The sequence below is a fragment of the Giraffa tippelskirchi genome, chromosome 9 (genome assembly GCF_054371585.1).
Source record: "Giraffa tippelskirchi isolate mGirTip1 chromosome 9, T2T-mGirTip1v1.2.pri, whole genome shotgun sequence".
In the NCBI taxonomy this organism is placed as follows: Eukaryota; Metazoa; Chordata; class Mammalia; order Artiodactyla; family Giraffidae; genus Giraffa; species Giraffa tippelskirchi.
Window position 1 is genome coordinate 70,856,002 of NC_137283.1, and position 12,478 is coordinate 70,868,479.

General features: G+C 42.6%; 1 protein-coding gene and 1 long non-coding RNA gene across 6 annotated transcripts in view; one reads left to right on the forward strand and one right to left on the reverse strand.

Moving 5' to 3' along the window:
• KCNQ5 (potassium voltage-gated channel subfamily Q member 5) overlaps positions 1 to 12,478 on the reverse strand; it is a 600,369-nt gene that overhangs the window by 25,313 nt on the left and 562,578 nt on the right. For 4 of the 5 annotated variants that reach the window (XM_081530759.1, XM_081530757.1, XM_081530758.1 and 1 more), the window contains one exon: positions 3,593 to 3,701. The exons of the other annotated variant lie outside the window; for it this stretch is intronic. In XM_081530759.1, the coding sequence (XP_081386885.1) occupies positions 3,593 to 3,701 (109 nt within the window). The remainder of the gene's footprint in view (positions 1 to 3,592; positions 3,702 to 12,478) is intronic. 5 annotated transcript variants of the gene reach the window in all.
• LOC145521811 (uncharacterized) overlaps positions 5,652 to 12,478 on the forward strand; it is a 31,146-nt gene continuing 24,319 nt past the window's right edge. Inside the window, exon 1 of the long non-coding RNA XR_014065710.1 lies at positions 5,652 to 5,810. This is a non-coding gene — a long non-coding RNA (uncharacterized LOC145521811). The remainder of the gene's footprint in view (positions 5,811 to 12,478) is intronic.

Genomic DNA, 12,478 nt, shown 5'->3' on the forward strand with positions numbered 1-12,478 from the left:
CGCTCTAGGTGAGTGATCACACCATCATGATTATCTGGGTCATGAAGATCTTTTTTGTACAGTTCTTCTGTGTATTCTTGCCACCTCTTCTTAATATCTTCTGCTTCTGTTAGGTCCATACAATTTCTGTGCTTTATCAACCCTATCTTTGCATGAAATGTTCCTTTGGTATCTCTAATTTTCTTGAAGAGATCTCTAGTCTTTCCCAATCTGTTGTTTTCCTCTATTTCTTTGCACTGATCTCTGAGGAAGGCTTTCTTATCTCTCCTTGCTATCCTTTGGAACTCTGCATTCAGATGGGAATATCTTTCCTCTTCTCCTTTGCTTTTTGCTTCTCTTTTCTTCCCAGCTATCTGTAAGGCCTCCTCAGACAGCCATTTTGCTTTTTTGCATTTGTTTTCCATGGGGATTGTCTTGATCCCTGTCTGCTGTACAATGTCAAGAACCTCTGTCCATAGTTCATCAGGCACTCTGTGTATCAGATCTAGTCCCTTAAGTCTATTTGTCACTTCTACTGTATACTCATAAGGGATTTTCAAATTCACCAGGAACGGAATCCAGATGAGTTTGGAGAGTGACCTTAATCATCTTATTGCCCGATAATGTTTATTTTCAAAAATAACTAGAAAATGTCAGAGGCTTAACAAATACTAATAACTGAAGATAAGAATTCCTACTTCACTCTTTGTGAATGTCACCATACTATTTTACATGCTGTCATCCTTGCAGTGGAATACATATTTTTTTGTTACACATTTTAATTTTGTCTCTTAGGAAAGCTATTATTATTATTAGAGCTACTGGAAAACAAAAGGCATGTTCAAGTTGTTATATTAAATAATCAAACAACCAAAAGAAAACAAGGAAAATGCCAAAAACAGAGTCACCATTTCTGAGATGGTTCACACTTGCAGTCAGTAACATACATATAAAATCCTATTTCAGGTGAGCCGTGGGCTGTGGGTGTGTTCTAGCAGAACCATTCCAGTCAATTGATGTTCAGTTTGTTATATAATTAAGCTCAGGAAAAGGACACTTTTGCATATGATTTAGGGACTTTTACTTGCAGACTCCTTTTCAGAACTGCTGATTGCATTGGTTAGTCCTTTAATTCTTAGATATTAAAAGTTCTATCATAAGTCAAAGATTTCCAATTAAGTTATTAACTCCTGAGTGTAGCTATTATGTTTTTATAGAAGAAAATAATTTTAAATGGAACTCAGAGGTGATTTAAAAAAAAAAAAACCCACTAAGCAGAATTGGGAAATGGAAGAAAAACACCACATCAAGAGTTATGAAGTAGCAAGCAGAGAGCTTCTGAAATTCACAAAAAGGAGAGATGTGTAAATAATAGAGTCCTGTTAAAAATAAGAACCAAGAATGAATTCTGAAAAGCAAGGAAATTCTGCAAAGAACTTTTCAAAAATCAGTCAGGTTGTAAGAGCAAGGTAGAACAAAATAAATTGCAAGCTGCTGCTAAGGTGCTGAGTTGGCAGAATAAACCCATTTCACTTTTTTTTCCTCAGCTCAAGATTCTTTGTGTACGTTGTAAGGCAAAAGCAAAAAGCTTCAGAAGGTCTAGGAAAATGACACAAATTGGGTTAAGTATGACTTTTAGGAAACTTAATCTGCTCCACGAAGATAAGATTTTACTGTATTTGATGCAAATTAGACCAAGGGTTTCTGACAGCTTTAATGATGGATGGAGAGAATTTCAAGGTCACTTGTAGGCCAGCAAGTCCTGGAGAACTTCCCGCAATGATGGAAATGCACTGTGTCTCTCTGCCCAATATGGGAGCCGTGGCAGTACATGGACCTGGAGCACTTTACATGTTGGCCACATGACTGACGAACTCAATTTTGCATTTTATTCCATTGTTGTGTCATGTCATGGGCTTAGTCATGTCCGATTCCTTTTGTAGCCCTATGGACTGTAGCCCACCAGGCTCCTCTGCCTTTGGAATTTTCCAGGCAAGAATACTGGAGTGGGCTGCCATTTCCTACTTCAGGGGGTCTTCCCAATCCAGGGCTTGAACCCGTGTCTCTTGTGTCTCCTGTGTTGGCAGGCAGTTTCTTTTCCACTGGTGCCACCTGGGAAGCTCCTTATTTCATTGTGTTTAATTCAAATTTGAATTACCTCGTGTGACTGGTGGCTACAATGTTGGGCAGTGCAGGAAAGATCCTTTCCATCCATCTAATGGAGGCTGCAGATAGCATTTATTATATATCCTTGGGTTTTCTGGGATTAAATATTACCCAAGAATTCTGGGATCCCCAGGGGGCAGGGGTGAGCACATAACTGTCCAAACTGGAAGACTTTGAGAAAGACAAGGAATGTCAGTAATGATCATGAAGAAACAAGAGGCCCAGAACACGCAGGTCCCCTACCCACTGGGGTGTTGCTTGCAGGTTCTGGAGGGAAGTGACCAGGCTTATCTTCACTTCTGTGTGGGCTGTTGCTACAGGTAAAATTTAAGCACCTTCTGGACAAACATTTTCATCATATCATAGTTTTTTGTCCCTGCAAACATTTATTAATACCCAAATCTTCATAACTCACCTCTACTCTCCAAGACAACCTTGACCACAGAATACAGCAATGACTAACAGGAGGCTCAAACCAGCAATGCAAAATCAATCACACTGACGTCTGAGCTCAGATCAAGAACCTGGGTAGCTACACTGGGCTCGACAGTGTCAGCCCTCCCCAGGCTTCCTGGTAAGTGGCAGGAGAAGCCAAAGAGAGCAGAGGCATTCTTTTTTGCAGACAGACACTCGGCATCCCCGAGAGATACACATTCTCCCAAAGGGACTGAACTGGGCGGGCAGAACAGCAGCAGCTCATTTAGTGTGGATCCTGGATTGTTTGTGGAAGTGGATCCTGGAGCTACAAGTTGCTTTGGACACACTCTCAATTTTCCACCATCAGGAGAGAATGTGTATCATGGACAGACTTTACAATTAAATTTCGGCAGGACAGTTGCAGCTCCCTGCAAAGCACTCAGGCTCCCCGTGTTCAGAACTCAATCTGCTTTGAAATAACAAAGAGGGACTCTTCTTTGACAGAAAGTACAGAACAGGGATTGAAGCATCAATCATAAAAATAATTTAAAAAATTCAGCTGTATCTATACACCAAAGCAACAAATTCACATGATAAGCCAATTCTCACGTGATCTGTCTGGAACTCGGCCTGGCTTTTCAAATTCCACTCACCCCTTATAACACATCCCATGCTGAACACAGTCAAGTTCTGCATTAAGAAAACATATCTCACAATTTAATAGGCATGTGGATGAATAGGAAGAAAGAAAGGAATTGTTCCGGGAGATTCCCTGGTGGCTCAGCTGGTAAAGAATCCGGCTGCAATGCAGGAGACCTGGGTTCGATCCCTGGGTTGGGAAGATCCCCTGGAGAAGGGAAAGGCTACCCACTCCAGTATTCTGGCCTGGAGAATTCCATGGACTGTATAGTCCATGGGTTTCCAAAGAGTCGGATTCATTTTCACCTGCAGGAAAGAGAACTTAGCAACACAGTGACTGAAACAGTGAGCGGGAAGTCTTGGAGTCGTTTTGTGAAACACTGCCACCAACCTGATGGCCCGAATGACGGTCCTCAGCGGTGGGGTGAGGTCCTCCACGGACACATCGCACTGGCAGCCTTTGTCATCGCACACGTCATCGGTGCCAAGCGCTGTGTCAGCTGCAGGAGAAAAAGGCCAGTTAGATGGCAGCACAGTGGGGATTTATTTATTTATTTTTAATTAATTAATTAATTTTAATTGGAGGCTACTTACTTCACAATATTGTAGTGGTTTTCACCATACATTGACACGAATCAGACATAAGTGTACATGTGTCCCCCATCCTGAACCCCCCATTCCAGCTCCCTCTTCACCCATCCCTCTGGGTCATCCCAGTGCACCAGCCCTGAGCACCCTGTCTCATACATCAAACCTGGACTGGTGATCTGTTTCACATATGGTAATATACATGTTTCAATGCTATTCTCTCAGATCATCCCACCCTCGCCTTCTCCCACAGAGTCCAAAAGTCTGTTCTTTACATCTGTGTCTCTTCTGCTGTCTCATATATAGGGTCATTGCTACCATCTTTCTAAATTCTTTATATATGCGTTAATATACTGTGTTGGTGTTTCTCTTTCTGACTTACTTCACTCTGTATAACAGGCTCCTGTTTCATCCACCTTATTAGAACTGATTCAAATGAATTCTTTTTAATACCCGAGTAATATTCCATTGTGTATATGTACCACAGCTTTCTTATCTATTCTTCTGCTGATGGACATCTAGGTTGCTTCCATGTTTTAACTATTGTAAACAGCACAGCGGTGATTTAAAACTTGTTCCCCAGTTGGTCTTCCATAGGGATGGGGACCTCACACACTCGGCTTGTAAATCCACACGTGTGAGGCTGCCAATTGCTTTCCCCAATATTCTTTCTTCTTTTCCTGAAAGCTCACCCATTTCACATAATTTGACATGACTACCCTTCTGAACTGTCTGCCAGGGGACATGGGGCCGTTACATACTTTCTTCCTGTAAGTGGTGATGGATTTGTGCTCATCCACATTGCTCTTTTGCTCAGTTCTTTTGAAACTAATAGCCAGAGTTTAAAAAGCAGCTGTTTGGAGTTAGGAAAGCAGGTTTTGGACATTTAATGAACTGGCAGCTAGATGGAGGTTGAAGCCCACATCATGACCCCAGGAACCCCCACACCCTGAACGAGGGTGCTGAGAGTCTGGCTCCAAGAACACTGTCTCCCTGTCAGTTACTCGACACGGGCAGCTCAGGTCAGAGCTTGCTGACGACAGCATGGCTGAAGCTGAGAGCAGGTTCTCAGACAGGATAAGAAAGTCCATGCCTCAGAAACTGGGCAAAACAACTTTCAGTTTAATTGCAAAGTTTGGAGAAGGAAGCAGGGTTACAATAAACACCAATTAGTCAGGGCTTATGAAATTAATAAAGAATAGTCCCTTGGATAGCAAGATCAAACCAGTCAATTCAAAAGGAAATCAACCCTGAATATTCATTGGAAGGACTGTTGCTGAACCTGAAGCTCCAGCACTTTGGCCACCTGACGCGAAGAGCCGACTCATTGGAAAAGACCCTGATGCTGGGAAAAATTGAAGGCAGGAGGAGAAGGGGATGACAGAGGATGAGATGGTTGGATGGCATCACTGACTCAATGGACATGAGTTTGAGCAAATTTCAGGAGGTAGTGAAAGACAGGGGAGCCTGGTGTGCTGCAGTCCATGGGGTCGCAAAGAGTCAGACATGACTTAGTGACTGAACACCACCACCAAGGGACTAAAACTTCTTTCTGTCACCTGCTCTGCTCAGTGATCATCTACTACATCACAGAAGAAGGAGACTTTGCCATGGGCTGTCCTGGTCAGGCTGTAAGTCATGAATGGCTGTAAGAGGCCCACTTATTAGAGCAGTACTCACATCTGGAACTCAGCTGGTGCCTCATTCAATTCAATGATTCACTGTGTGTTTACTTGGTTTATTGTGTGCCAGGAGTGGAGTGGGGGGCGGGGGAATGCAGATGAGTCTTCACAGCTCTTGTTCATGGTCCCTCTGGCCTTCTGGCCCCCAAGCTTCTTCCTCAGAGGGTTCTTCAGAACCATGACATCACAATAATGATCATAATAACAACCACTTGCTGAAACGTATGCCAGGCACTTAGACAAAACATCTGCATGTGTTAGTTTTCTTATTTACATAAATTGGACAAGTTGTTGATGATAAGCCTGATATTTAGATACTGAAATCGAGGCTCCAAGAAGGTAAGTGCCTCATTCGAGGCCTCAGCAGTGGTCAGTGGAGCTGTTGTTGTTCAGTCTTTAAGTTGTGTCTGACTCTTTCTGACCCCATGGACTGCAGCATACCAGGCTTCCCTGTCCTTTACCATGTCCCGAAGTTAGATCAAACTCATGTCCATCCAGTCAGTGATGCCATCCAATCTTCTCATCCTCTGTCATCCCCTTCTCCTCCTGCCTTCAATTTTTCCCAGCATCAGGGTCTTTTCCGATGAGTCAGTTCCTCCAATCATGTGGCCAAATTATTGGAGCTTCAGGTTCAGCAACAGTCCTTCCAATGAATATTCAGGGTTGAGTTTCTTTAAGATGGACTGGTTTGACCTCCTTGCTGTCCAAGAGACTCTCAGGAGTCTTCTCCAGCACCACAGTTTGAAAGCATCAATTCTTTGGCGCTCAGCCTTCTTTATGGTCCAGCTCTTGCCCTCTGCATTGCATCAGCAGTGTCAGGACACACACAGAGGGCAGTGGAGGCAGCCTGAAGTTCAGAAGAGCTTGGGGACACAGCCTGTCCCACTGGCTGGGGGACCCTCAGCGTCTCTCGGTGGAAGAGGGCCACCCTTCTAATGAGAAGGCGCCCATCGACTCTGTGTTGATGGCTGGTTCTGACTCAGTGACACCTCGAGGGAAGCTGGCCCAGTTTGCTTGGTTGACCTATTAACCCACATAACCACAGCCCTTTTAACACACAAACTTCATGCCTGGGATTAAATAACATCCTTCCAGGAACTTTCCACATTTCTTCCTTCAGTTTGATCCCAACTTGCTCTTAATTGGGGGTAGTGGGTGGAATGTCTTGCTCCCCAATTCATGTCCACTCAGAACATCAGAATATGACCTTATTTGGAATAAAGATCTTTGCAAGTCTTCGGCATTGCAGGCAGATTCTTTACCAATTGAGCCACCAGGGAAGCCCCCAGAGAGTCAAACAGCATAAAAGTCAGGGTCCTTTCATTATTATGAGGTTAATGGAAAACTTTTAAAGCAGGTAGGTGCTGTCACAATAAGCACAGAAGTAAAGAGAGTGAGACTATAATGTTCACACTGAATGCAAGCGGAACTGGAATATCTCTGACAATGATGAGACAGCCTTCTCCCACCCCCATCCTGCACCCGGTGAGACCTTCTGTGTCTCTCTGTCTTGATTAGGAACAGGCTGGGCAGAGGGTGGGCGTCACTGTATCCAAGGTGTCTCATTAGGGAATTTCATCACACCACTTACAACTTGATTATTCAAGGCATAAATTAAGCTCTCGGTCTTTGATAAAAAAAGTTTTTCTTTTTGTAAGTTTGGTCAGAGCAAACTAATAGGAAATAATCTTTACTAGCATGTGTTGAAGCAAGAACTGAGTTAGAAAAATTTCGCCCTTATTTCAAAGCCACAAAAATGGGGGGAATGCCATCATTCTGTTTTATAAGTATATTGAGACGTCCATATTCTTTCGAGTGAGGTTTATAACATTAAATGTCTTTGTCATGATTCCTAGAGGATTAAAACCCTGCCTGACCTCTGAGGCCCTAGATGGGGGCCGCTGAACTTCCAGCCACGACTGCTTCTGAGCCATTTGATGATACCGCTGGTCCCCTGCCCTGACATTTGGGGAATGCGGTCATGGGAACAGGAGCTCACATGAGCACCGATCTGAAAACCCCCGTCCTTAAGGGCCATGTGCCAGCAGAGTGAGGTGCCCCCCACACCCCGCTACCAGTGGCTGAGCCTCCCATGTCTTGAAGGCCTGCCCCCTGCCTGTCCCGTCTGTGCTGGGAGGAGAAGAAGCTGAAAACACAGCCTTCTGTCTCTCCCACCTGCTCTGTCTCCTATTAATTAGCAGGTTCAAGATCTACTTTCAGATACTCTGTTCCCGCATATTTTGGAAACTGTATTCCTTAGTTTTTGGACAGAACCACTTGGACCTTACAGACTAAAGAGAGAGAGGCATAAAGAGAGCATTCTGGAAACTTCTGCTACGTCCAAAGACCATTTTTCTGGTCCCACCATAAATGTTGTCATGAAGAGGCAGGTGTTTGTGAAAACAAAGAGCCAGGAGTTTCTAGTTCTTTCTCTTAGTCTTCTGCTCCTAAAGATTATATTTCTTCTACATTGCCTGATGAAATGATTGCAATGGTTTTCAACCTTGGCTGAACCTTAGGCTCACCTGGGAGGTGTTTAAAAAAATCTCAATACCAGGATAGGCTGGAACCCAGGCCTCTGAGAGTTTATAAAAGCTTGCCAAGGAATCTGTGTGATTGGATGTGGAGAATGGTGCCCTCCGTGACGCCCCCAGCTGGAGCTGAGGCATGTGACTAGTCACCATCGGACTCAGACTCACCCCCGTGTTTCCCCTTGCACTACTAGTGTATTTCGCACAATTGCGACAATATGGGTACTTCTCAAGACAACAGGAAATGATCACATCATGAAACAGAAAAAGAAATCCCTTACAAACTGCTGACTTGAGAACAAGTTTCACCATCTTTTTGTCCAGCCTGGAGGTCTCCGAGTTCCAAATTCTAGCCACAGTTTTCCACCCTTCAGCCCTTGAGACCTGCTCTGCAGGCCATGACCCTGTTCTCTTTCAAGGCAGTCATTACAGTTTCACACACAAGGAGCTATATTATGTCCAGAGACCAAAATAAGAGCAAACTGTCAAAACCTAACAGAAAATATCTGTTTCATCAGTGGAGGAAATGATATGGGCTTGATATTTGGTCATTAGGAGAAACTGTGAAGGAGACAGTGGACAGCCTTGGTCAAGAATGCAGAAAATGTTACTACCTGAAACGGTCAATTTTAAAGCAAAGGAAAGTGCTGATCAGGAAAAAATTGCAAGCTATAAAAAAGCTTAATATTTATAATATATAAGGAAACCTATTTGAACAGATCACAATCCAAAATATAAACCTAAAATAAGTCAGTCAAAAAAGACCACCAGTAGCAAAACATGAGAAAACTTTTCAACCTAATTAGATATAAAAACTTAAAATTACTTGCAGGTATGGACTTATATCTATTGATAGCAAAAGAATAACCAACGCTAACAAAACTGAGGTACACTGGTACACTTTGATGTTACTAGTGACAATGTAACTCAGAACAAACTTTCACGGCAGCAAAGAGTTTAAAAAAGTTAAAATCAGCAATCTTATAATTTATTACAATTTATTACCATAGAAATGATCTTTGGAAAATAATTTCAAAAAGAAAATAAAGATAGGGCTTCTATGGTGGCTCTGTGGTAAAGAATCCACCTGCCAATTCAATTCAGGAGACACGGGTTGGATCCCTGATCCAGGAACATCCCACATGCCTCAGAGCGACTTAACTCAGGTGCCAGAACTATTGAGCCGGCGCTCTAGAGCCTGGGAGCCACAACAACTGAGCCCACGTGCTGCAGCTACTGAGGCCTGTGCTTCACAACAAGGGAAGCTACTGCAGTGAGATAGTCCCCACTCACCACAATTGGAGAAAATCCCACGTAGTGATGAAGAACCAGGGCAGCCAGAAATAAATAAAATTATAAAAAATAAAGATAGCTTAGTGTAATAATGTTTATTGCATTATTGCCTGTTGTAGAGAGATAGTTATATAAATTTCAATGTCCCAAAGTAGGAAACCATAAATTATAGTATTTGGCCATGATGATGTACTACACAACTATGATAAAGATAATTATGAATCATATGTGATGGTATGAAAGTATCCTTACATGTTTAGTAAAATTAAAATATGAGACCAAATCCTCTTGTTGATGATAACTATGTACAGTGATCTATATAAAGAAAATAAGGTATAAGTGAATACATAAAAATGGAATTAGCTGTGTCAGGGTATGAGATTAGAGGTGATTTATAGCACTTTTAAAATTCTTTATGGAATTTAAAGATTTTTTTTCCATCACAAAAATAATATACACTTTTTGAAGAAGAGTATTTGAAAAATAGGAAAACAATCAGAATGAAGAAAACAAAATCTTCCCAAGTTGCAGAACTTACAGGAAATCACTAGTGTAATATGTTTCTATATGTTTCTTATAGTAAAAATGTGAGCAAGTCCACAACACACTTCAGAAATTTAAGTGGACCATGTAATGATTCTATTCCACTGCTCTATAAGGAACACACATTAAAATAGGCACTATCAACGGTGGTGATAACTAATTTATTACAGCCTGTTATGAATTATGACAGATTTTCCAAGGGTTCCTTCCTTGCTACTTGTCTTTTGATTACCTTTTCCCCACTATCACTTCCTGACACCTTAAATATCATCCTAGAGTCTCCACTTTAGGCATGTGCTATTTCACAGGCATCTCCTTTAATCCAGCTAAAGTTTAGAATAATCACCCGGGCCCTGATGCCCCATGGCACAATTTTATTTTGCTATGTCCTTGGCGGGGACATTTCTTCTGTTCTCTGCTGGGTGCTGCTAGGTCCTCAAGATGCCAATAAGAAACCCAGAAAAAAAAACACAAAAAACCTCCAGATGATATATGTTTTGTTCTAGAATTTTGCCTTTTCCAATAGTTTTTGTTTTTCTCTCATTATGACAGTAATACATGCTTACTCCAGAAACTTTAAAAATTTGAATTTTAAATTAAATCATGCAGAATGAGAAACATTTGTTTATAGTTCTAACACTTAGGCTGCTGCTGCTGCTGCTGCTAAGTCGCTTCAGTCGTGTCCGACTCTGTGCGACTCTATAGATGGCAGCCCACCAGGCTCCGCCGTTCCTAGGATTCTCCAGGCAAGAATACTGGAGTGGGTTGCCATGCCCTCCTCTGGGGGATCTTCCCGACCCAGGGATCTAAGCGGAATCTCCTAGGTCTCCTACACTGGCAGGCAGGTTCTTTACAACTAGCGCCACCTAGGAAGCCCGTTTGCAGTTTAGCAATTCCTATTTGAGTTGTCCGAAGTAAAGAGAACGAGGGCAGAAGGGCAGAGTTTGAAGCCTCAGATCCAGCTTTCCAGCTACGAGCCTTTCAAGAGTCTTCAACCTCCGGGAAATGCAGCCTGACCCCCAAGACTGACTCCACCCTGTCTCCTGTTCTGGGTACCTACCCTTATATTTCTTGTTATATTGCTGTTAACAAGCCCCTTTCCTTGGCAGACAGTGAGCTGGGAGGGCAGGGACCACATTCTTCACCCCACGAATCCATCATCCCTGTATCTTCTCATCCAGGTACCTGCTACCCCCAGAACACTAAGGGACATGTTTGCTTTGTGAGTGAAGCATTTCCTTTTGACTTCAATGAAGTCTGGATGTAGGATTTTAGGACTGGACTTAGGCCTATCATTCGTTGGTTCCTTGTGTGTGGGATGGTGCACAAAGATGAGCTGTACTTTAAGATATCACACCGACTGGATATACTGTGCTCATTTTAGAGATGCAGGAGCTGCAGCTCCCTGTGAGAAATGATGTAGGTGGGACCTTTAGAGCGGGGCTGGAGCAGCCATCCTGGGGGAACTGCCTCACATCCTGTTTTCTGACCTGGTGAACTGGGATAAACTGCCAGCATCCCAAGAAGTCAGCAAGGATGAGAAAACCACCTGTTGAGGGGACTTATGAAAATGAATGTTTATCTTGTGGCCATTTTGCCTGACTAATCAGTGAAGTGCAAATCTAGTTTTGCTAGTAAGCACCAAGTGACTCTTCTTAAAAACAACTGAACTTACTGTTTTTCTTCTATTTTTTCCTTTTCATTAAAAATCCCGATTTCATCAGGTCTCTTGGAATCAGGGTACTACCTGTGTTTCTACCCAAATTTTGTTGTTGCTCAGTTGTTAAGTCATGTCTGACTCTTTGCTATTCCATGGACTGCAGCATGGCAGGCTTCTCCATCCTTCACTACTTCCCAAAGTTTGCTCAAATTCATGTCCATTGAACTGGCGATGCCATCTAGCCATCTCATCGTCTGCTGTCCCCTTTTCCTTTTGCCTCAGTCTTTCCGAGCATCAAAGTCTTTTCCCATGAGTCCATTTTTCACATCAAGTGGCCAAAGTATTGGAGCTTCAGCTTCAGCATCAGTCCTTCCAATGAATATTTAGGGTTGATTTCCTTTAGGATTGACTGGTTCTATCTCCTTGCAGTCCAAGGGACTCTCAAGAGTCTTCTTCAGAACCACAATTCAAAAGCATTAATTGTTTGGTGCTCAGCCTTCTTTATGGTCCAACTCTCATATCCATATATGACTACTAGAAAAACCATAAATTTGACTGTACAGATCTTCGTTGGCAAACTGATGTCTCTGCTTTTTAATATGCTGTCTAGGTTTGTTATAATTTTCTTTCCAAGGAGCAATCTTTTTAAAATTTATGGCTGCAGTCACCATCCACGTGATTTTGGAGCCCACGAAAATAAAATCTGTCACTGCTTCCACTTTTCCCCTTTCTATTTGCCATGAAGTGATAGGACCAGATACCATGATCCTAGTTTTTTGAATGTTGAGTTTTAAGCCAAATTTTTCACTCTGCTCTTTCACCCTTATCAAGAGGCTCTTTAGTTCCTCTTCACTTTCTGCCATTAGAATGGTGTCATCTGCATATCTGCAGTTGTTGATATTTCTCCTGGCAATCCTGATCTGCATATCTGCGGTTGTTGATATTTCTCCTGGCAATCCTGATTCCAGCTTGTGATTCAT